The sequence below is a fragment of the Lepidochelys kempii genome, chromosome 16 (genome assembly GCF_965140265.1).
Source record: "Lepidochelys kempii isolate rLepKem1 chromosome 16, rLepKem1.hap2, whole genome shotgun sequence".
NCBI classification, from domain to species: domain Eukaryota; kingdom Metazoa; phylum Chordata; order Testudines; family Cheloniidae; genus Lepidochelys; species Lepidochelys kempii.
In genome coordinates this window covers 15,602,415-15,627,179 of record NC_133271.1, presented here as the reverse complement: position 1 = coordinate 15,627,179, position 24,765 = coordinate 15,602,415, and the positions used below count along the sequence as shown (strand labels likewise).

Sequence of the window (24,765 nt, the reverse complement as noted above, 5' to 3'; positions counted from 1 at the left end):
TAGCTAGTTATGAGTAATCCAGTCTGTATGCTGACTTGTGAAGATATGTGCCTGGAATCAATTTGTCCTTGCCTTCCTGCCCTCAATTTGCTGCACACATGATTGGCACAGTTCCATGCTGATCACTTCCTGGGTAAAGCGGAGCCCAGTTTGGAGGGGAACTTTTCTCGATGCTGCATGTGCGTCCTACTGTCTGTCTAGTTAACTGATTAGTGTTACGTGGGGGAGGGGTCTTAAAGAAGAAGGATGGGGTAAACCTATCTGAATGAGCAAGGAACTGATTGTTTTGATGTCCCCAAAACAGAAAATTGTGAAAGCTGGAGACAAGGACCTGGATGGGCAGCTGGACTTCGAGGAGTTTGTTCACTATCTCCAAGATCATGAGAAGAAACTGAGGCTGGTCTTCAAGAGCTTGGATAAAAAGAATGATGGTGAGGCTCTTCCTAATAGTCCTAGACGATCACTGGCCTCCACAGGCCAACCTGACAGCCTCTTCGGGTGAATGGTCTCTGGGCTCACTGGCTTCTATCTTTGCAGGCCGTATTGATGCCCAGGAGATCGTGCAGTCCCTCCGGGACCTGGGAGTCAAGATCTCCGAACAGCAGGCCGAGAAGATCCTCAAGAGGTGAGTGTTCAGCTGGCTCCTACTCCTCAGTTTGCACATACGAGAAGGAAATGTAAAGAATGACCTTATCTCCACTTTCCTCCCGGTATACTCTCCCTAATGACGGCAGCTCTCCCTCCTCGGACCTGTCCCTTCTCACTGCATTTTTTCAATCTTCTGTGTATTGAAAACTGTAGCGCACTATGGAGGCTGAAGAACAACCACCCATTTGGTCAGTAGGCTTGAATAAAAGGTGGGGGGAATAAAGAGCAAGAACATTGGTCAAATAGAATGAATAAGAATAGTGACTTGTGATGCTAGATCAGACCCCTGGGCTATAAAGATGGTATTCTGTCTCCAGCATGGCTACCATCTGATACTTCTGGGGAGGTGGGAATTACATCTATGCACAGTCCTCTTCTAGGTTCTGAGGCGTTCATAGAATGAATGGAGAAGAATGCTTGTAGTCCCTCACCCCCAGATCTTAGAGCCTTGCAGTTAAAGATCCTTCGCTAGCCTGTTGTGGAGAAGGGCATGTACTTGATCATACCAGCATCCCGTGTGCCTCTACCCTGTCATCCACAGCTTGCTGCTCTGGAGAGGGACTGTTTACTTGCTATACTGAAATGCTTAGCACTATGCTGCTAACACTGTAACAATCACTTATTTGTCCTGTTTTTCCTCTTTCCTTTGCCATCCTTCCCTCTGTCTGTTTGCCTGTCTGTCAGAATAAGGACAGGCCATTTCTGGGGTCCTGTCACCTAGTAAGTACCTGTGTAACTTTAGTCTCTGCCAGTTCCTTATCTTCTCTGCAGTGCCGGAGGGATTTTTTGTTTTGTGTTTTTTTTGTTTTGTTTTCTAACCATGGTGGGAGGGGGCACAACAAATCCTTTGGTGTGGCTAGTGGGGAGGGAGAAAATGAGCCATATTCCCCGACTCTGTGTGGCTTGGGAGGAGAGGATTCCCTAGCAGCGTCTTGTACCTTTCAACCCTTGTAACACTTTCCAGTAGTTGCCCTGTGAAGGTTTTACTTTGGGGCGAGGGGAGGGGCCCTGAATAACCCAGGGGGAGGTGAGGAGGAGTTTCTCCCTCAGTGAGGCCATGCACCCATCTCCTGTTCATTTGCTTGTAATACACTTTTTTGCAGCATGGATAAAAATGGAACTATGACAATTGACTGGAACGAGTGGCGAGACTATCACCTGCTGCACCCAGTGGAGAACATTCCTGAGATCATCCTATACTGGAAGCACTCCACGGTAAAAGAAATAAAAATTCCTCCACCAAAGCAGGCCTGATCCTTCTCCAATTTCTTGATAAGAGTGACACTTCCCAGCAGCACTTACCAAGTCCCCATCATTCTCTTCTTGGTTCAGTAGCTGCCTTCTAGCTCTAGAAGCCTGGTCGCTTTCTGCTTCTCCGTTATCTTTTTTATATATCTCCTTGGCATGGCTTCTGCAGTCCCTGGCACAGGTGACAACTGGACCTTCTGAGGGAGGGAAAAGTGAGCAGGTTGACTTGGATCACAGCTCTGAGAGCTCAGACCAGTTCCTGCTAGTTCAGGACCTGCCAATACCAGAAATTAATACGCCAGGCACCAGCCCTTCCTTGATATATTTATTCAGTGCTTTTTATAATGTGTAATGAGAGCAGACTGGCTGAGTGCCAGAAGGTTCAAAAAGCTTCAGATCTTTTTCCACGCCCCACTGCCCTTGGTTGGTCACTTCGATCATTAAAGTTAGGCATTCTGTACTGGGGCAGCCCAAAGGGTTGGCAAGTCCCTAGCCTCCTGAACTGGAGTCATTAAAATGTGAAGGGTCCCCATGTCCTATTAGATCATGAATGGTATGGAGGAAGTGTCCTTTACCTCTCCCATAACCCCCAGTTCTTGTGTTAGCTGATGAAATTAGTAGGCAGCAGATTTAAAACAAACAAAAGGAAATGCTACTGCATGCAACACACAGTCAACCTGTGAAATTCGTTGCCATGGGATGCTGTGAAGGCCAAAAGTATAAGTGAGTTAAAAAAAGAATTAGATAAGTTCATGAAGGATAGGTCTGTCAATGGCTGTTAGCCAGGATGGTCAAGGACTCAATCCTGTACTCTGGGTGTCCTTAAACCTCCAAATGCCAGAAGCTGGGGGTGGATGACAGGGGTGGATCTTTTGAAATTGGCCAATTCGTTCATTCCCTTTGCAGCATCTGGCACCAACCCCTGTCAGATATGATCAGACTGGACTGACCCAGTATGGCTATTCTTATGTGGTGGTGATTTGCATATTCTCTGTCACTGGCAGTTCCTTTATTGTTTGTGGTCAAACACATCAGCTACGCTTTGCAAACAGACTGGGAATTTGAATATTAAGCTCATGTTCAGTGCTTTACAGCTATTTATTTAAGTATTCAAGCTATGGGAAGTTGTAAGTGACTGACTGCGGGACCTCTGAGGATGTGACAAGAAGCTACCTACCTAACTCTATCCTTCCAAGCACTTCTCAACACCTCTGTTCTTTCCTTTGCAGATCTTTGATGTGGGAGAGAATCTGACAGTCCCAGATGAGTTCACAGTGGAAGAGAGGCAGACGGGTATGTGGTGGAGACATCTGGTCGCGGGTGGAGGTGCAGGTGCAGTGTCCAGAACCTGCACGGCTCCATTGGACCGGCTAAAAGTACTCATGCAGGTAGGGCAAAAACCAAGGACAACTTTGTTTTATCAAGGTGCACATGCTGCTTCCCTTAGGGCACTGGTCCAATTAAATGGATCCTAGCAGCAGACCTGAAACTGTCTGTCCAGACAAGTGACTGATTCTGGTTGGACTCAGTCTCATTACTTCCACATTGGAGTGTGGCAGCCTTTTGGTCTGTACCAAATATCATTTCTAGCTGTGTAAAAGCCATTCTTGACCTGTTAGTTGTCACAATGTTATGAAAACTTTAGGAGCTGAGCAGATGAGAGCGCCATCGCTGGTCCTAGCTAAACCATCTTGTACCTTACAGCCTTGGGAACTCTTAGTTCCATGGAACTGGTTCAAGAGGAGTCGCTGATTTGAGAACCGGCCCCTGGAAATGACTGAGTTGACTTGTAGGGCAGAGATAAATGTAATCAACCTTACGCAGCAGGGATTTGGACTTTGCTTAGGCATGCAGTCATTAGTGACTGTCCTTGTCTCTTAACTGAGAAGCCTCTTCTCCCTGTACCAGAGCTCATGGCTGTGAGGGTGTCTGTGCAAGAATGTTTCCCTCCCCTTCCTGCTGTGATGGGCTGGGGGCTCAGGTGGATTAATCAATTAACTGATCACAAACTTAAAACCCAAAAATCCCCCCCCCCTTTTTTTAAAATAAATGTTGTCTGGGAAGGGTTAAAGCTTGCTAAATCTCTGGGTAGATAAGAAATGCCCTTTGTCCTTGGATTACAGGCAGCTGTGGCAATCAGGACTAGCACTAATCAGAATTCTCCCTCTTCCTCCCTGCCAGGTCCATGCCTCCCGCAGTAACAACATGTGCATCGTTGGTGGCTTTACCCATATGATCCGAGAGGGCGGGCCCAAGTCGCTGTGGCGGGGAAATGGCATCAATGTCCTGAAGATTGCGCCAGAGTCTGCCATCAAATTCATGGCTTATGAGCAGGTAAGGGAAAGGTCATATTGAAGCTTAGACCCAAGGCCACGTGGGAGCTGGAGGAGCCTTTTCATCCGAGTGATTGCCCAAAGTAGAGCCATGTAACGGATGGTAACCCACCAGTCAGGATATAAATGTATGGTGCCTCTAGGAAGACTGAGGGCAGGCAGAGGGCATGAGCTCTATGCCCAGGCCTGGCTATCTCCTCTCTCCAGTGGTGGGAACAGTGCCTTTCACACCTCACCCCCTGGCAGAGCTGGAGAAATGGGCAGCATTAAGTCACAGAGAAGTGATGGAGTGCATGGCTGGAACAGAGTTGGTGTTCACACTTCCCTCTCCAGCTTGTGACAGACCCAGCAAGTGAAAAGGGAGGTAGCTTGTGGCCCATGCTGAGGAGGGAAGGTGTTATGTGGTCCAGCCAGTCAGAGAAGCCCCCCTCTATTATAATCTTTCTTCGCTTCTACAGATCAAGCGGTTCATTGGCACTGACCAGGAAATGCTGGGAATTCACGAGCGGCTAGTGGCTGGTTCTCTGGCAGGGGTCATTGCCCAGAGCAGCATCTACCCAATGGAGGTGAGGCTGGCGGCTGGCATCCTGCTCCATGACATGGGGGACGGGATGGGGAGTCATTAAATGGAGAAATTGATGTGTGGTAATGTGAGCTGAATGCCACATTGTGAGGCTAATTGTGTTGGGTGTTAAAGGCAGTAACAGGGCTCTAGCAATGCATGAAATGGAGTTGCTGGCACTCCCTGTGGTGGTGTGCTCCCTTCATGACATTACTGTGACCTGTTCCTGCTCCCAGTGTGGTTGTAGGCATTCACAGTGTGCGTGTTCTTGTGCTGTGTTAGGTTCTGAAGACCCGAATGGCCTTGCGGAAGACAGGACAGTATTCAGGCATGCTGGACTGCGCCAAGAACATCCTCTCCAAGGAGGGAATGGCTGCCTTCTACAAAGGCTACATCCCCAACATGCTAGGAATCATTCCATATGCTGGTATTGACCTGGCAGTCTATGAGGTATGGCGCCTGCCTGGCTTCTCTGGGGCTGGGACATCTCACTTTTGGGACAAGCAGGGAGATGTAGTGCCTGTCGCTAACGTAGGAGTATAAAACCCTCCTGGTTAAATTCTGCACATGCCCCTCGAGATTAACACACATGGCCTAGGGGAAAAAAAGGTAATGCCAGCACAAGCCTTGTGGCAATCTATGGCCCTGCCCTTTGGATGAGGGAGTCGCTGCAGCAAAGCTGCTAACTAGTGTCTTTCACAGATGGTGGTGCAGTGGCAGCAGCAGCTGCTCAAGAAAATCTGACAAGCTAGGATCTTCTCTTCTGCAGTTATTTCTAGTTGACGTTGCATAGATCTCCACAAGCCTCCAATCCCAGCTTCTCTCCTCATGTGGGCCAGTCTCTTGATGCTCTACGCCCTGTCCTTCTCAGCTAACACCTGACTTACTTCTTCCAGACATTAAAAAATACCTGGTTACAACGCTATGCTGTGAACAGTGCTGACCCTGGAGTGTTTGTTCTCCTGGCTTGTGGCACCATCTCCAGCACCTGTGGGCAGCTAGCCAGTTATCCCCTGGCTCTCGTGAGAACACGCATGCAGGCTCAAGGTAAGAACTGTTCTGGAATTCCAGAGAGTCTGGACTGCCACTATGTTCGCATCAGTGGAGTTCTGGAAGGACTTGTAAAATTAAGGCATATTTTAATGTTTCTGTGCAGCTGAACTCTGGGATATCTGTTGGCCAAGGATCAAGAAGGATGTGAACTTTGTGCCATTCTTGGCACTGGGACCCAGAGCCCCTATAACAAAGCCATTTTTTCATTCTTTTTACCTGTGTGCTCTAGTCAGCCCATGAGAGTATGTGGGGGTGGGTGTGTAAGTAAATGGCAGGCATATGTGGCATGGCCTCATTCTGCTGCCTAATCACACACGGTCATGTAACTATATGGCCAGTGTACCTCAAGAATCTGTCCTCATGTGAGTGCAATAAACAAATCTAACACATCCCTTTTGAGATGGGCATTTTCTTACAACATGCCTTAATCCATGCTCTATTTATTTCTTGTGGTTTCTGTTGTAGCTTCAGTGGAGGGAGCTCCAGAGGTGACAATGAGGGGACTCTTCAAACACATTCTAAAGACAGAGGGAGCATTTGGCCTCTATCGGGGTCTGGCCCCGAACTTCATGAAGGTGATCCCAGCCGTAAGCATCAGCTACGTGGTTTATGAGAACTTGAAGATGACTCTGGGGGTGCAGTCACGGTGACCAGGAGACGACAAGGATTCTGAACTCTGAAATCTTGGGCTGTAATCCTGGGGTGTATAGCCATCTCTCATTCTGTGAATGTGTCGACACTAAGCTGACTAAGCAAAGCTGTGAAAACCCAGTTGTGTGTGAGTTGGGATGGAGAGGATTTGGTGTCCTCTGCCATCTTGCTACTCAAGAGCTCTGCTTAAACCATCAAGTGGTCCTTCAAACATACAAGGGACCAATTGGGAGACCAGGGGATCGACTCCTTGTTGTGTCTAAAGCTGCGAGTTTGAGGTCAGTTTCCAGCAGCCTAGTAGAGTGGGGATCTTGCATGTAGGAACAGAGCTGCTGGCTTAGAGATTTGTAGCAGCTTTTGACATGCTGAAGGAGTTTCTTTTTCCATTGTTTAGCCTCCTACCTGTTTAAAATTGTACAAACTTTGTGTTGGTGCTGCCACCACACAGACTTATTTATTAAGTTTACATGTATTTCTTTGGGTAGGAGACATTCGTGTTCTGCTTCCAAGACACTGACATGGAAATGTAACTTTTAAACTGTACCAGTTTTGAGGGCTGGTGAGCAGTAATTCCTCCGCTCAGGCTGAAGGTTACTTAGGCCAGCCTGGTGGCAAATTAGGATTATTTATTTTTATAGGGCAGATCAAGTCTCTCTCATAAACCTGCTAACAAGATGCACTTACTAACAGAAGCAGCAGACTAGCGCCTGCACGCCTGCATTGCTGCATGCTAGATGGGTTTGTCATTCATGCCCAGCAGAGTTTTGGAAAGGGAAGGACTGTTGCCTTGATGCATGGCTTCACTGAATAACTGACTGCACTCTGCTGCTCTTGTCCATCTCTGTAGCTGGGCTCCTGGTACAGCATGGGAGAAGGCTCTTCAGCCTGCGTGGCACTCTGAACAAGGTTCTGCCTGGTCCCAAGGGGGGGTCGACTGACCCTTTCCAAACCCTGCAGCTAAGCTGCTATTTATCCCTCTTTAGATCTCTTTGTAGACTGGAGTTAGGGTTTGCATTTGAGGGACAGGGATTTCCCAGGCTAGGAGTAATTCTGTTGTGGGAAGGGATGTTAGCTGACATTGGGAGGAGGTTGGGTTCGTCAGGGGTTTGAAGACGACGGCTTGCGTTTTCTCCCAGAGGGTGCTTTTTGTAGGCGGAAGGGAAAGGAATGGCTTTAAAATTTTCTCTGACTGTATTATGGACTACTTCAGTCTATAGGATCAGGCTTCTGGGGCCCAGGAGATCCTCATCCAACTTTTGATTTTGGGGCAAAATGGACCAGCGTCACATTCCACTGATGTCATACTGCTTAAATCATATTTATTTTGTATTTATTTAAACAGAGTTATGTCAAACTATTTTTATAGACTTGTTTAAACATTGTTACTATCCTTGTATTTCTCCTATTTAAAGTTGTGTAGTATTTTTCTTACCCATTTGCACCTTTACCATCACACAGCTCAGCAGCAGGGGAAGACACTGAGGTCACTAGTGTTCTCTTCCCCTAAAGCCTGAGCTGTTCTTTTTATATCTGGGGTGGTTATTGAAGGGCCTCAGTCAGTCAAGAGAAATTCCCTGTAGCAGTAAGCCATAGAAGAGAGGGGAACTGATTAGCTAGAAAACAGTGCACTGTGACAAGGGACACGGATTTTGAGGCTTGCCTTACTCTGGAATTGCCTCGCATGTGTGTGAGTGAGAGGATTTCCTGTGGATGGCTGTGGATCCTGTGGATGGCTCAAGCTGGGGAAATGGAAGGTCTGTGTATGTTGATGTCTCAACGGCTAATTGAGAGAGGGTTGATTGGAATTTTTGTGGGGGAGGTAAAAAATCTCAGGGATTTAAAATAAAAAGACAAAAGTTGCCAGTTTTCAGAAACATGGAAGGAAACTTGCACTTGGATACAAGCTGCTGCAGTTCTGTTTGAGGGCGAGTGGGCAGGCCTGCTGCTGAGTCCCAGTGGTCCTCACACACACAGGCACTAATGGAGAAGTTTGGGTGTGGGAGCGGGAAGGGCTTCATTAGGCACTCCTGACAGCTGCTCCTGGTGTGACAGGCTTTGGCGGTATGGAGAACCTTCAGTCCTTAGGTACTCTCCTTGCTGTCTGTTCTTGCCGGATGGAAATCTAACTTCGTACCTGGATTAGTGACATGATTTTTTTTCCACCTCCCTCTTCGAGACCAACTGTTAATTCTGCAGTGGCTCCTTCCTACCAGTGTGGCCTAATGGGAATATTCTGAATACAAAAATCAATGCAAAATGTGACTGTCTTTGTAGTTGTAACTGGAAGTTGTCAGAACACAAATCTAACCAATGAGATTCCTCACGGAGGGAACAGTCTGCTAATAAAGGTCTATCAAAGCTACCATGTGCCTGCCTTTCTCTGAGTGTGCACCACAGGTGCTGTGCGAGTGTCTGTGGGGCCAGTTTTTTCCTAAAAACCCCTTTCCTTCACTGAGGGTAATTGACAGCAAGGCTGTCAGAGCAGAATCCCCTTTGAATCCTAAGTCAAGGGAACACCTGGGTATAACCAGAACTAAATGTTTACTGTGGCAATGAGAATGAGTCAGGCATATCCTATTACCAACCTATTGTCTGTGCAGTGGGCGCTGGTGAATCCCGGTTCTCATTATGTTCAAGAGCTGGATCTTTTTTCTGCATAGAGGATCTGTAGTTCATTTTATTTAGTCTGACTGCACCGTCAAGGTATCAGCACTCGGGTTTTAAAGGGCATTGTCCTGATGTGCTTTTTACAGTGTCCATTAACAATGAAGTGCTCTATGTGGAGCACTGGAAGACCATTCAAGTACAGTAGCTGGTGAAGAACATGGCCACCCACCTGCTTAGCAAAATTAACCACGGGGACCATTTTACACTAGCCTTCCAAGGACTGTGCTGGCTCCCTATGTACTTCCAGATGTTTGAGGAGTTTTATTCATTTGTAAAACCTTAGCAAGGTTGTATCCTAAGTATCTGAGAAACTGCCTTTTGGAGTTGAAATCAGCTGAGGCATTTGAGTTAGCATTCCTTAGATTGGATCCTCTAGTCTAAAGGCTAGTGGCAATTATCAGTGGAGAGTGTTACTGAGTTAATGGCCTCCTGTTGAGCACTCAGCTAGACTCTGTCCTTTGGGGCATAGTGCTAAGCCAGCCTGTCAGTCTGGTAGAGGTGTTTTTAATTGTGGGGCTGGCCCTGTACCTGGTCCCTGAGATCATGAGGGGCACATCTGAGAGATTAAAAACCTCTACAATTCCATTTTCATTAAAGGAACCACTAGTGACACCTATTCTCCCTCTCCCCTATTTAGAGAAATGAAGGAACAAAACTGATTAGTGAGCACTGCAATTTCAAATACCTACCACCCTAGAACTAGGAGGGATTAGCTCTGTGGAGAAAGGATTTACTTTCTACTCCACCTTTTCCTTGCATTTCTTATGATCTGTTTCATCCCAAAGGAGGAGGAAAGTTAGTTTAGGGGCTTAAGCACTGGACTGGAACTAAGGCAAACTGAGTTCCATTCCTGGTTTTGTCACAGGTGAGCCAAGCCATGGTGAGTCACTTAATCTGTACATTTTAGTTGGCTCAAGAACAATAAAACTTCCCCACCTCACAGGGCTGTGACATTACATTAATGAACTGATGTGAGGTGCTCATGTAAGGCCACCCAGGCTTTCTCTGGGAAAGCCTGTAATAAAATGCTCTGCTATTTGATTGTCTCTGGTTTTGATATGCTGGAGTTAGTGGGAATTAGGCTGTTCATGACATCCCTCTTATTGAAACAATTCCATTTTTGAATGATGGAACCCCCACTGGTGTAGGCTCCTAGAGATCTGACATGGTCATCGTTTTTGCTAACCTAGTGGTCAGCCAGTTTCCCTTGCCCATTCTACTAGGACCTTGAAATGGGCAAACATCCTTTGGACCTGGGATTCTAATTCACGTCTACAAGTTTTAGAAAGGAATTTCCTCATAGGAACAGATAACTAATTCTGGTGGCCAAGTTTGTGACCAAGTAAGCTTCAATTTTACGCTTTGGCCTGCTGTACACTATCCAGCTGTTTGAAAGGAAAATAGAAATGAGGCTTTCCCCTGTGTATGACATTCACTGTGCCTTCAAGCTCCCCACAGACAAGGTACCGTAACTTTTAGAGCAGTAGCAGTACAGGAGTGCCCTCTTCTGGTGATCACAACACTGCGTGGCATCAATGCCTTTCCACAGTGGAAATATTTTCCCATTTGGTGCTGTTGAACCATCAGTGTAAACTCAGCGCTCTGAGCCAGCAGTGAAGAAATGTCCAAGTTTCACGCTGGTTTGCAACCATGGTTACAGCCATTTGTCCAGCATGTGGAAAGTTGGCCTATTAACTGTCTATTTGCAAATAACTAGGAAAATCAAAACTAGCTGTGATCTCTCTTCACTAACCCTGATCTATCTATCTAGTAGAACAACTCCCCTGATGTTGCATCAACAATACACAGCAGAAATAATTAGGAAAACTTTTATTTGCTGCAGAGGTTAAGTGGTCAGTTGCTGATGTCCAGCTCCGCTAGCTTCAGAGTTATCCTTGGACTGCATCTGGGGTCTCCTTGCCTGGGGAATCGTTTGTCTGGTTTCTTTCATTTGGCACAGCTCCTTCTGAGAAAAATATGCAGCGAATACAATTGATGTCAGTATGGCACCAACAAGAGAGAGTTCTCCAGAGCAACAGGATCACTTTTTTTTTCTTTGAGTTTTTGCTCAGCAATAAATTAGCCCCCAAAGGAACTGGGTCACCCTGTTGGGAGAAACTGGGCCTGTGTTAATTGTGTGCTTTACCCATGGTTAACATTGTTACAGTAGCTGTAACCTCTCCTACGCCATTCCCTGGATTCTGCTGATCTGTGATCACAGAACTTTTTTCTTTTTCTGGGTGGGATTAGAACTGCAGCTAACAGTTCTTCTAAGTCTGTAATATAAAGTAGGAACTATACGTAACAACAGTAATGCTACTTTGTGACCTCTACATTAAGCATGCCCTAAAGTGAATATGGGAAAACAACTATATGAATTAAAAAGGGTGAAATCCTTTTTTTAGAAGCTCGAGGAATTAGGTAAAAAATTGTACTCTTAAAAGACGTACTGAAGTTAAATCCCCCGTCAACATATTTCTTTAACTATATTAATATTGATGTCCTAGATTGAAAATGTAACATTTTAAAACCTGTTATGCTTGTTACTACTTCTGCTCTGTTCACTTGCATTTCTTTCAGCCTGGCTAAGGAAAATCAAAGTCAGTCCTAGTTTTGGTATAGTCACTTTCACTTTTAAATTTTTAGGGCTGCAGAGGTTTTGGGTCTCAGACTCTGCAGGGGAATCTTTCTTTATTTGAAAGCACCTGTGTTCATCAGAACTTTGAAAAAACAAGACTGATCTGCACTATTCCTATTGGTTTTTCTGAAACTTATGATTTTTACCAGAACTTAAATTTGGTCCAAATGTAGGGTTGTCCCTTTAAGTTTACAACAACCCATAATTAGCTTGTTGGGAACAAGTCGCTACCTCCACAGGTGATTACAAATTGGCTTACCAGGAGAGCTGGCTGCTCAAAGGGGAAAGAAGGAGCAAATCGAGACACAGGCTTCAGGTTGTCTGACTATTCTTTCTAGAATTCTGTTCAATTTAGTAGTGGCAACTGTTTCAAAGCTTTCCTTTCAGTAATTTGTTTCCCCTTGACCTTAATTGTCATATGAAAGTGTGGGAGATTCCCCATGAGAAATTCCTCTATTACTCTGGTGTGGAAGTACTCAAATTCTCTCTGGGACTAGGCTTTCTCTACTAACCTTTAAGTGGTGGGCTGCCTAATGAGACCACCTGAAGCTGGATTCAGGTACAAATTAGGAACAGACATTCCTGAAGAAGCAGAGGAGATGGCACTGGATCACATATGGTAAGAGTTATCCCTGCACCACCATTTTGTCTGGAAAAGAATGTATGCCTGCCAGGACTATAAAGTTACCTAGAGATCTTAGTAGTTTGTTTGGACATAAGCCTCTGAACCAGGTGTGTATATTAACTGGAACAGGGAAAGGGTCTGGCTCTACTGTCTTGAGCTATGTTCTTATTAAATCTTTCAAATTCCAGCACCCTTGGGCTATTTCTTGGGTGGGAGACCTCCTAGAAAACCCCAAACTTCTATAGGAAGTGGGGCTGGTTGTTCAGTGGGGACAGGGAGTGCTCCTCCTTTGGAATCAGTACTGAAGGAATGCTTTGGAATGGAAATGGGGGCAGGAGGGTGGATGATGTGCTGTTGAAGAGTTTTGTCTTTCAGCTGACACTTTCTGCCAGATCCAGACTGAGATCTGTAGCTTTAAATTCCGGTCTGAGTAACTTTTTCTGGCTAAATTAGCTCCTGCAGGGTCAGCTAGTTTTAGCATTCTTCATTTCCTGCTATGTCCTAAACCAGGGTTCTCAAATTTTTGGGGGCTCAGCACCCATTTGTAAATGTTTATGGCCTGTTGCGACCCAATAAATAACCTGGGGGTGGAGGCCCTGGGACCAAGCTATAACTAGGCATTATAGGACCCAGGGTGAGCAAGCACCCTGATTTTTTTTTTTTTTTTTTCCTTTTTGGTTGTGTTCCCCCCGAACCCAGACAAGCTGGGTGGCCAGCTGAGGAGTTGGGCGGAGGTGGCGCTCCCTCCGAGCCCAGCCACGCGGGGCTGGCCTGACCAAGCCTCACTGACCCAAGCTGCCCCCGTAGCTTTGTACCTTGGGTGGCTGCCCCACTTGCCCCACCCTGGTTACGGCCCTGCCCTGGGGTGGTTTTGGTTAGATCCTGCCCTGGGGGGTGTCCTGCCTGGGCACTCACCCCACAGTGGCAGCTCCTGTGCTGTGGGGCTGGCTGGGCTCGGCTCTCCACTTCAGGTATTGCGACCCCTGGGCTTACAGTGCCACTTAAATTGGATCCCTCCCGCCCCCCTGACTGGATCATATTTGTGTGAGTGGACTTGTGACCTGCCTCTTGGGGTTGCAGTGCCACTCACTGAAATTTGGCCTACCCAAATTCCTGGGCCAAACCTGAGTGGTGCTGGGACCCCAGAGATGGCAGTGCCTGGAGCAGGGAGGCGAGCCCAGCCAGCCCCATAGGACAGGAGCTGCCACATGAGACTCTAACACATTCTGGTGATCCAATTTTAGGTTTTGACCCATGGGTTGAGAAACCCTGTTCTAAATTGTTGTGCAGTGTGGTGTTAGCAGTTGCCATGTTCCTTCCCACAGATGGCTCCATTTTAGTGATAAGTGAGTTGTTCCTTGAATGTGTGGCTTATAAATTACTCTGATATGAATGATACTATAGAAATGTAAGATATTATAGATAGTGGAAGGTTGTGTCTGTGGGTATATTCTTTTTGTATTTAAATTCTGTACTTAATTCCTGTTCTGAGGGGGGGAGGTGGTGGTTGGGTTTATGATCTTTACAAACTACACATTTTTAGTGCATTGTTCTGTGAATATGTGTGTCCATCACATGAAGATTTGCTTTCTGGGAGTAAAACTTTCAGAAGCACCCAAGTCCCATTTTCAAAAGTGATTTAGACACTTAAGTGTCTAAATCCAATTGATTTTACAAGGACATTTAGGGTCTTAAGTGCCTAGGTCACTTTTGAAAATGGGACTTGAGTGCTTTTGAAATTTTCCCCTGGACTATACATTGCGGTGATCTAAGGCTATTTATTCATTTTTTATGAAACTCCTTGTAGCTGAGGCTGGCCCCTTTTCCCTCCTGGCTCCTGAGGGTTACAATATTGTTGCATCTGAAGAAGTGGGTTATGCATCTGATGAAGTGAGCTGTAGCTCACGAAAGCTCATGCTCAAATAAATTGGTTAGTCTCTAAGGTGCCACAAGTACTCCTTTTCTTTTTGCGAATACAGACTAACACGGCTGTTACTCTGAAAACTGGACTCCTTGTTGTTTTTGTGGATACAGACTAACATGGCTACCCCTCTGAATATTGCTGTGTGGCACTGAAGATGGGGAGAGGATGTTTACTGATCCATAATGAGAACTTTACCTTCTGCCATGGTGCATAAATTATTTCCTCTTCACGAAGGCCCAGACATTTAGCGTGGTCTCTGAATTCCTCCAACTGGGTTTTACTCATGTTTTGGTTCCGGGCTGTTTTAAAAAGGGAGGAATTGCAGCATTAAATATTAGAGAGCAGTTTAGTAGGCGCTCGATGAATATAATTAGTTTAGGCATATAATTTCCATGTTCCTTACCTATCCTCCCTGTTTCTTCATTTCCTCTGTTTGTCACACTTAACCAGGTTGTCCTAGTAAGAGATTCTCTCTCTTCTCCATTCATGTCACTTTATCTGTACTGTGAGTGTTAACCCCCACAGGGTATGTATTTATAACACACTTGTAAAGTTGCACCTCTCTAGCGGCTGGTTCATATAGAGCAGCGGTGTCCAATATGTTCACTACTATCCACATGTGGCAAATAGGCTATTGAATTGTGGCTAATGCATGTGGCTTTTTTATAATGTGGCGAATAAGAAAAATTCAAAACTACAAATGTGGCTAGCATTGAATTTCTATTGGACACCGCTGATATAGAGGATAACAGTATACTATTGCTACTAGCTAATGGTGCTCCTTTAGCTTGTGTAGTAGAGGTCAGTGCTGTGGTGCAGAACATCTGAAGTCCAAATCATGCTGATGATGACTCTTGGTGTGTATGGAAGGCTGTCATATGTTAATCAGTACATGCTCACCTTCCTGATTAACAGGGCATACTGCTTAATACATAATTGCTTCAATGCACCAGAGCTGAGTGGTATATATTTACTGAAAAATTAGTCCTCTGATGTTTTGTGCTAATAAAATGCATTTTCAATTAAGATGGTTTTATAGAAATCAATTTTTCAAGGCACCTAATAATCCCTTTGCTAAAATGTGTGCTTCCCACATTTAGCCTAGAACTCTCTATCTGCAGCTCTTCTGTCACCGGTGCTCTACTTGCTGAGAAGTGAACTTCCAAAGCTACTTAAACCCACCATCAGAGCCTCATTTGGGCTAATATGGCTGGAGAGCCTGAATGCAGCTCAGAGAGGCATGAATCTTACTGGCTTGGTGGGTGTAATCCCATTCTTGAAGACTCAAGTGAGGGAGAGCGGGAAGGAGAACAATTCCCACTTCTCTCCTCAGCTTGGGCATCTGGCTCTCCCGCTCCAGCGTGGCTGGTGTAGTGGGGGATTTGTCTGTTGTGAAATACTTTAACTGCTGCCCATTCTTCATGGTGCTGAGGGACACAGAACCATAACAATGGGCACTTCAGCCTGCTTGCCATGTGACCTGACCCAGACCTACCAGCTGGGGAAGCCCTATCCTCTGTGGTCCCTGGTGATTCCATTCCCCCGCCATGGAGGCAGGCAGGCAGCTCATCTGCCCCTTCCTACTACAGAGCTTTTATGAGGGGAAAGGCCAACACACACTCTCCCAGATTTCTGATAGCTTGGCTTAGTAAATGGCTGGACTGAATCCCAGCCATGTCCCGGGGCTGCATAGGCTCTGGGTGAGTTTTTCCCCTCAGCACTGCTTCTCCTTCTGAGGTACCTCGCTCCCCTGCCGGCTACAGAGAGAAGGCGAGGGGAGAAGGGCCTGTCCCTCCTGTTCCATCCCTCCCCCCCCCCCCCCAGTCAGGGTGCTTGGAGATCTCTGCGGGCACTAGATTGCGGTTTCCCTCTCCCAGCTCAGTCAGCCCCACTTCCTCAAGCAGGATTGAGAACACAGGCACCATCTCAGCAGCTGACTGTAGGCAGTGGTTCTTCAGCCTGTCCCTCCATCCCCCCGAACCACCTCAGCAGAAAAGGAGCCAGGCAGGACTGGAGAGGCTGGCTTCAGTGGCTAGTGATGCCCCCTCTGTTAGGGGAGCACAGAGTTTCCAACTCTCACGATATTTGGTATTTGTGTTTCTTGTGAATATTGCCCTTGTGGTGATTTGGCTGCCATCTTCCATTACTCTCAATGGGATGGAGGCCATAGGCTTCTCTCAGTCAAGATGGCTGCCATTCCCCTTTAGTTTCTGTATGTGGAATTGAGGCTACCCTGAGTCATGATTGTTACCATATCTTATTATTTTCACTGAGATTGAAGCCAGGCTGCACTCTAGGAAGATGGCCACTCTAAGGGCTCTAGGGTTGGGCAAGTGGGCAGGAGTTTGAAGGGGTTGGAGAGGGCCAAGAGGCAGCAAGAGACTGGGGGGTGTGGGAGGGACACAGGTGGGGGAGCCAGAAAGAGGGAAACAGAGAGAGGGGAGGTCAATATAAGGATGAGCATGGGACAGACGATGGAGACAGCATGAAGGGAGAATGTGGGTGGGACAGGAAGGGAAGTGGGAGGGGACGGAGAGGGATAGCATGGCATCACTTGCGATGACAGGAGATAGGATTTGGGGTAAGTGGAGTCCACTTCTAAACAGCTTTGGGTGTACACAATGTGGTGGGAGAAAATGGCATCTTAGCTGCACATTTTTGCTCTAGGATCGGTACCCCAAATCAGTATTTGTAGCCCAAGAAAACCCACTGTACACTAAAAAGCCCCAGGCTGTGGGTTCCATCTGTTCACCCCGTGGGCTGACAGGACGTCTCCTAACGTAAACATTCTAGGTCGCTGGCACCCAGCAGAGGCCATCTTGTGCCAGCACTGCTGAGGAGCCCAGAACGTTCCGCAGTGCTCGGCTGATCCCTTCCCTTCCTGAACCCAGTCACAGTCAGCTAAGGAGCTAAGGACAGCCCCCGTGCTGGTCCAAGCACCACACTATGCTTGGGCATTGCTCTCTAATGCCCCGTATCCTTCACTTGTTCTCCAGTGTCACTTCTGTTCGTCATAAAGGCACCCGCTATAAGCGGCGGGTGGGACTGCCATTATTGTCTGTGCTCGTGCGTTCCCTGTGACCTGCTGAGGGATAGATGTTACAGAAAGTGCTGGGGGTCCTTAGGCAGGTCTCTGACTGCTCTGGAGGGGTGAGGCACTCTGTGGAAAGTGCTGGGACTTTCTTCCTTATGTAGTGGTTTCTGAGCCGGAAGGAGTAAAGAGAAGTTGTACCTTGTGGAGTAGCAGAGTGATCTGGTTGGTGAGGGGGCTTTATAAGTTCCAGTATTGCCAAGCCCAAGTGTGGAAAAAATAATGAATTAGGCCACTTAAAATCATGAGATTGGCTTACAATCATGTGCTTTTACAAAACCAATACATTTTGAGTTTTTTATTGGCATTCTGGTTTTTGAACCTACAGGGTGCACTTGGGTCATATTTTCAAGCTTTTGTTTGTGACTACAATGGCTACAAACTTTTTAAAATGGAGGCTCCAATTTTTATGTATTTCTGTAACTCCAGCAGCTGGGGCTCCAAGAAAACCACCAAATATCATGAGAGCTGGCAACACTGAAAATTCTGACGTAGTTTTATTATATGAGGGTGAAGCTTCTTCATATCCTCAGATCACAGCTTCAAGTTATATTATAATGGGTTTGCATACCATAAAGATACAATCCTGTGTAGTTCTTCTCCTTATGCATCTGGTATTGAATGAGGAAAATCTCTTTGGAACTGCTGTTCATAAGCTTCCCCATGGTGCGCTGGTTCTTGGCTTCGCGAAAACACAGTCAGGGGTTGGGAAGGGGAGCAGTAAGAATATATAATTTGACACAATTCTGTATAACAAGACCTGGTATAAACCTACAAGAATTGCTAACACTGGACAGAGTTTATTGGTCTGATTGCAGATGAATACATGTTTTGCTACCATCTGCTCAGGGATCTGATCATGTGCAGAAAAGTCCTTTCCTGGTGTAGCTTCTTCTATAGGGCCCAGTCCAACTCCCAGCAGTCAGTGGGAGAAAATCTCCCATTGATTTCAATGCAAGGCCTTTAGTTTTTTGGTCTTCTTTTAGATAATGACCTGGGATTTTAAGGAGCCAAAGATGCCTGGCCCTCATCCTAACATGGATGTATGCAGCTGGCTCATGATTCCTTGGTGTGTTCAGCCATAAATGGTTGTGCATGGCTCTCTGACTGCTATCTTATCTCTCTCAGAATGGTGCAAAGAACTGCCCCAATGAGGAGGGGATCATTCCAAGGGTGAATCTGTCCCTCAAGTTCTCAGTGGATTCGGTTACCTGATTCCTCCCTGTACTGAGGCTTCAAATGTGCAATGGAAAATGAGATGCACCCAAGAAACTAATTTATAAACTCCTGACCCCCTCCCCTGTCCACTTGCCCTCCTCTATGTTTAGATAATGATGCCTCTGTGTGCTCCGCTTCCCTCTTGTCATCAGATTCTTACCATACTTGATCAGTGTGGCATTATTGATAGAGACTTCAAGGTAAGTTGAGTTGCTTGAGAAACATTTGTCCCTGCTAAAAAGAGAGGGGGGGGGTGAACATGCTATAACTACAGAGGTGAGGGTAAAGATTCTACTGTCTTGAGACACTTGGAGGCAAATTCTACCATTAGAGTTGAGAGAGAGAGAGAGAGAGTGATTTTTAAGGTCAGAAGGCACCATTATTAGATCATCTAGCTTCTAGCCTTACCTCCTGTATAAGACAAGTCATAGAATTTCACCCAGTTTACCCCTGCATTGAGCCCAATAACTTGTTTGACAAAAGTATATATTTTAGATAGGTGTCCAGTCTTGACATGAAGACATCAAGATATGAGGAGTCCACCACTTCCCTTAGTGCTTGTTCCAGTGGTTAATCACCCCCACTTTGTTTAAAAAGAAAAAGGGGGGGGGAGCTTATCACTAATTTGAATTTCCTGGCTTTGATGGCCAGCCACTGATGCTTGTTATGCCCTTCTCTGGTAGATTAAAGATTCCTTTAGTGCCCAGTATTTTCTCCACAGGAAAATGCATCCGATGAAGTGAGCTGTAGCCCACGAAAGCTTATGCTCAAATAAATTGGTTAGTCTCTAAGGTGCCACAAGTCCTCCTGTTCTTTTTCCCCAGGAAGGTATTTATATAAACTGATGGGAGCTACATGCCTTCATATAGTGCCTAGTGTCTGTGTGTATTACACACACACTGGTGTATTGTGTGGTACATTGGTACACTTATACAAAGTATTTATACTGCAGGGCACTCAGGATATGCCCAGCTTCTTCCACCTGTTTCACATATGCAAGACTGAGGGGAAGAGAGTTTAGTGCCAGACTGATGGCCTCTATCTATCCACAGGTCAGAGTGAGCACAAGCAACTGAGGAGGGCTGGGCAAACATGAAGAGGTCCTGCCAGGACCATGATAGAACCTGTTGCTTGGATAGGAGGGATTCAATCTACGGAGGCCAGGGACAGAGCGAGGCAGAGATGGGTCTGCAATGCCTGGCTCATGGTACAGCCCAATGCTGTTTTTACCGTGCATGAACATCCATGGTCTGGCAGATACAGCATAAGCAGGCAGTCTTTGTGTTGCAGGGGACAGTCTAGTACATTAATATGGATGCAGGGTACCTAGCCAGAGATTGATTAGGAGAACAAGAAAGAATCTAACCTGACTGCAAGGACCATGAAAGAGGTCAGAAAAACCAACCGAAAGAAAAAAAAAACAAATACGAAACCAATAGATTCCAAGGCTATAAGGGACCATTGTGATCATCTAGTTTGACTTGCTGTGTAACACAGGCCATAGAACTTCCCCAAAATAATAATAAGATGGCAGGATAAATTAAACTTTTGTAGTGCTGTTAGTAGGAGGCTTAGTCAGACGTGAACTAGTGAGGGAGGAGAGAGAGACATACAGATCACTAGGAAAAAATTACATAGAGAAACTTTTAACAAACGTTCCCTTGTTCCCTCTTTGTTCAGGTGATGCTAATTTATGGTATAAACAAATAAGATAGGTGAGCAGATGGACAAAGGGAAGAAAAGGAGGCATTGAAGAATGAACAGTCTTACACTGTGACATGCTGGTTGATGAGTAACTCCTGCTCCTGCTCAGTAGGGTTCACATCAAGATAACCGTTATCTATCAGCACCATTTCCAGCAGGTGAAAGGGGAACTGAGAGGCACCAGCTATGTAGAACCATTTCCCCAGCAGCTGTGAAGATAAAGGGGGAGGTGGGGGAAGGAGAATAGAATAAGGGACTCTTATGGAGTTCCAAGAGGGAAAATGAATGACTTGTCTTTACATAAGCTTTCCTGAGCAACAGTTCACAAGTACTCCTTTTCTTTTTGCGAATACAGACTAACACTGCTCCTACTCTGAAACTTGTCTTTACAGTGACAAGTCTTGCTCTCATATTCTGCTGTAGTACTGCGTTTTGCCCCGGCAAGTTCTCTCATTAAAACTAGCAAGAGTAGCCAAAAGAGAGAAACAGCATTCTTTAAGGTGGATAAAAATATTGAGTGTGTTGGTTTTTCTAAGGTAGCTTTTCGGGTTTTTTTTTTCCCCCTTTCATCCTTGTGTCACTTTTAAATGGTCAGTGAAGTCACATTGTGGGATTTGTTTTGCATTAAAACTTTAATTTATTTTGGAAACTTTTCGAGTTTGAAATTCTGATTTTGAAATATAATCCCAGGGGAATTTGGTGGGGGGGAAAAGAGAACGGGGCTATTACAAAATCCAATGGGACTGAAAATATTTATGAATATGTCAAAACATATATGGATTCTTTCCCATTTTCCATCAGTTCTACTACCGGCTAATGACAGGTTTCAGAGTAGCAGCTGCGTTAGTCTGTATTTGCAAAAAGAAAAGGAGGACGTGTGGCACCTTAGAGACTAACCAATTTATTTGAGCATAAGCTTTCGTGAGCTACAGCTTAGGGTTATGGTCACGAAAACTTATGCTCAAATAAATTTACCAGCTAATATTCACTGTTTATATTGTGACATAATATAGTACTTAAGTGCTTACAGTCGTGGGATATTTTGGTGACAAATGTACTTGAAATCAGTGTTTGCTACATAGGGAAGTATTGTCCACGTTTTACGAATGGGGAAACCGAGGCATAGAAGATGCATAGATAGTTTGCTGCAGAGACAAAAAGAGAATCCAGGTTTCCTGATTCCTAATCCTGTACTTTAACCTTTTTATCTTGGGTTTTATATTTGAGAGAGTATTATATTGTGATGTAAACTTTGGGTGCTTCACCCTGTAACATAAGACCCAAATATCTTAGTGGATGGTCCCCACTGCCCAGTTCCTGCCTGGTCATTGCATGGAATTGGAGTGTAATCACCAGAAGAAGCAAGACCCTCTGCAAGGCTTTTCTTACCTTGGATGCTGTAGTGTTGTCTGGGATTTGTGGAAGCAGGAGTTCACAGTGCAGGCGCATAGCACTGAGGATATGTGCCAAGCTGAGAAACGTAACAATGCAGGCTAGTGCCATGGCGTCTCTTCAAGGGAGATGAGAGAGTGTGGGAGTAATCCCTCTGACTGAAACGTCTCAGTTTAGGAATCTGTGTATAGAGATTTCTATGCAACTGTTCAACTGTCCAGTTGTGTCAGGGCGAATCTGCTAGGTGCATGTCTCCGAGACAGCCTGTGTAGCATTTGTGTGGAGATGAAGCAATGATGTGCCTTTCCAGGAAATCTCCCAGATAAAAGCTGCATCATTTGCACTGCAGTCTGAGCTTTAATTTGGCCTAAACACTGGCTTTGAGCTAATGCATGTGACATGCTACTTTAAGGTGGTTCTCTGAAAGATATCTGTGAGGGTCTTTGGTTCCACTGCAAAAAGGACTTTGATATCATACGTTGCAAAAGTGAGTGGGCCCAATTACGTGCACACAGGCTGAGATAGGTTGAACCCTGGCAGGGCTGGAACTGCAGTTCTGTGTCATTGTCCTCACATGTGGCTGATTGGGATTTCCTCCAAAGGGCAGTGACTCAGCACCTGGTTTGCATTTTCTACCCCTTGCATATTCCATTCCTGCAGGGTTCTTTTAATCTGTAACCTTCCGGATCCTGCAGTCCTTCCTCACACTGCTCATGGATTTCAGTGGGAGTGAAACACACACACACTGCAGGATGAGGCCATTGGATTTTACCAGCCCAACCAGTTCAAAGATACAGTATGTAGAAATTAAAAACCTTATTAATGGAGAGATTCTATAATGGCTCATCCTCCATTTTATCCCTTCTGTGAAATCCAGGGGGTCAGTCTGTAGTGGCTCTGGTGATGAGTGGGGCAGCGATGCAATATAAACACAGGATGCATCTCTGGCTGTGCGTATTGGAAGGAATGTGTAATGAAATCAAAGCTCTGCAACAACCATTTTTGCAACTGGAAGTCTATTGGCTATTTGACACTGATTTCCCATCCTGCTGCTCCCCTTTCTTCCCATTGCTGAGTCGCTACCTGGATGTAGGGCAAGGTGAAACCTTCAAAGCAAAAGAGAACTCTGCTATCCGTAATGAAGTCCTGGTTAGAAGTTGTGGGGTTTGTGAAATTTCTGGTGACAAAGTATTGAATTCTCAGTTCTCTGTGTGGTAGGGAAATATTCACTGGGAAACTGAGGCACACAGGGACTGACATTTACCGAAAGTCACACAGCAAGTCTGTAGAAGAGGCAGGAATAGTCATAGGCACCAGTCTCCTGATGTCTTGCCTGGTGCCTTAGTATTTTATCTAGGGTTTTATATTTGAGAGATTTTTGTGATGTAAATTCTGGGTGCTGTGCACTCTGTACAACAGATATGAAGACATTAGTGAACTGTCTTCTCCATACAGTTGTTGTCCAGCCTTTGCTTGGAACTGGGGTGTAACTGCCAGAAGAAGCATGACCCTACCTAGGGCTTTTCCTACCTTTAATGCTGTGGTGTTATCGGGTATTTGTGGAAGTAGTTTAAAATCCAAAGGTTGAGCAGTGAGGAGATGTGCTAAGCTGAGAACAACAGCAATGTAGACCAACATAGTGCCAGGGCTTCACATGAAGGGAGGTGGAATAAAATGCACTGGCTGAAGTTGCTCATCTGGGCACAGGAATCTATTTTATTCACCCTCATCTCTATAAAAATCAGCCTGCCACTTTCGGGGGAGTAAATCTACTGTACAAATATACATGTAATAAACTCGTGCCACATTGTATTTGATTAAGTAATGAGGCGTTTTTCTGCGAAATTTCCATGATTTTAAAAAAGTATCTTTTGCATTGAATTCTGCACTTTAATGTGGCGTGAAATAGGCAGCTCTGAGCTTTTTCATGTTTGCAGATGAAACAAAACTCCATGTCATACTGCATTTTTCTGTTGAAAGTTCCTATCACTGACTCCAGGCTTTCAAACCTTATAATGATCCCCAAACATTAAAAAGAGATGAAATAATAAGGTTATAATACTGCAAAAATTTAAAAGAAAGGAAAATTCACAGTTAAAGTCACACAAGCAATCTTGACTGTGCCTTGGTAATGATTCCCTAAGGAACTGTGCGGGGTGTTGGTTACATTGTGGTTAGACAGTGTGACTCCCCCAGCAAGGGTAGCTCATGTGTGTGCAGGCTGTGATGGGCATAGTCCAAATGGAACTCCAGTACTGTGTCATTGTCTTCAAAAGGGTGAGGTGTGAATTCTCATCAGAGCCCTGGAGCATGTGTCCTACGGAATATTTTCATTTTCTCCTCACTGTGTGTTCCCCACCCTGCAGGGTGCCTTTCATCTTTAATGTACTCTGATCCTCCTGGCCTTTTGCGTGAGAAGGTTCCACTGAAGTTAATGAAACCTCTATGCATGGGAGACTGCGAGATCAGGCCCTAAAACAATATCAACATTTAGTTTTGAAGCTATAGTTTGTAAAATTTCAGAACAAGTTGAAAGGTTTCCTCTGCATCCATCGCTCAGTTCATCAATCAGTCAGTCACACACAGTCTACTGAGGACTGTTGCACCAGCCAGAGTGATCACAGTTGATGGCGTTGCACCAGATATCGTGTAGTGACGTTCTCAGATCTGGCTCATTCCTGTGAATTCATGAATCTCTGGGGCAGTCCTGTGATGGTGCTAGATAAGGTCAGGGGGTGCACCCCTTTGTGCATTGATGGCAGATTTAAGAGCACAGTGTGCTGGATTGTTTTTGGCTTTCCTGGCAACATGGCCAGAGACCATGAACGCTGCTTTTGGATATAGTGAGTGAGTGGGTAGGAGTATTGTGACACCTCGTACTGAAGCAGGGCGGGAATCTTTTAAGTCAGCTGTGCCCTTCCCCAGCTTACCTCTTAGCTGATACCTGAGAGACAGGGATTTTAGGGCCTGTTCCAACTCTCACTGAAGTAAAATGGAATCTTTCCCTTGAC

The 24,765-nt window shown here is 45.5% G+C and overlaps 1 protein-coding gene across 3 annotated transcripts in view; it reads left to right on the top strand.

Annotated features, from left to right (window-relative positions):
- The window catches only part of SLC25A25 (solute carrier family 25 member 25), a 35,279-nt gene extending 26,422 nt beyond the window's left edge, over positions 1–8,857 (top strand). For all 3 annotated transcript variants that reach the window (XM_073314709.1, XM_073314710.1, XM_073314711.1), the window contains exons 2-10: positions 305–431; positions 538–625; positions 1,752–1,863; positions 3,126–3,284; positions 4,078–4,230; positions 4,688–4,795; positions 5,074–5,241; positions 5,688–5,838; positions 6,310–8,857. In XM_073314709.1, coding sequence (XP_073170810.1) covers positions 305–431; positions 538–625; positions 1,752–1,863; positions 3,126–3,284; positions 4,078–4,230; positions 4,688–4,795; positions 5,074–5,241; positions 5,688–5,838; positions 6,310–6,494 — 1,251 coding nt within the window. In that variant the 3' untranslated portion in view covers positions 6,495–8,857. The remainder of the gene's footprint in view (positions 1–304; positions 432–537; positions 626–1,751; positions 1,864–3,125; positions 3,285–4,077; positions 4,231–4,687; positions 4,796–5,073; positions 5,242–5,687; positions 5,839–6,309) is intronic.
- Positions 8,858–24,765: the final 15,908 nt, after the last annotated feature.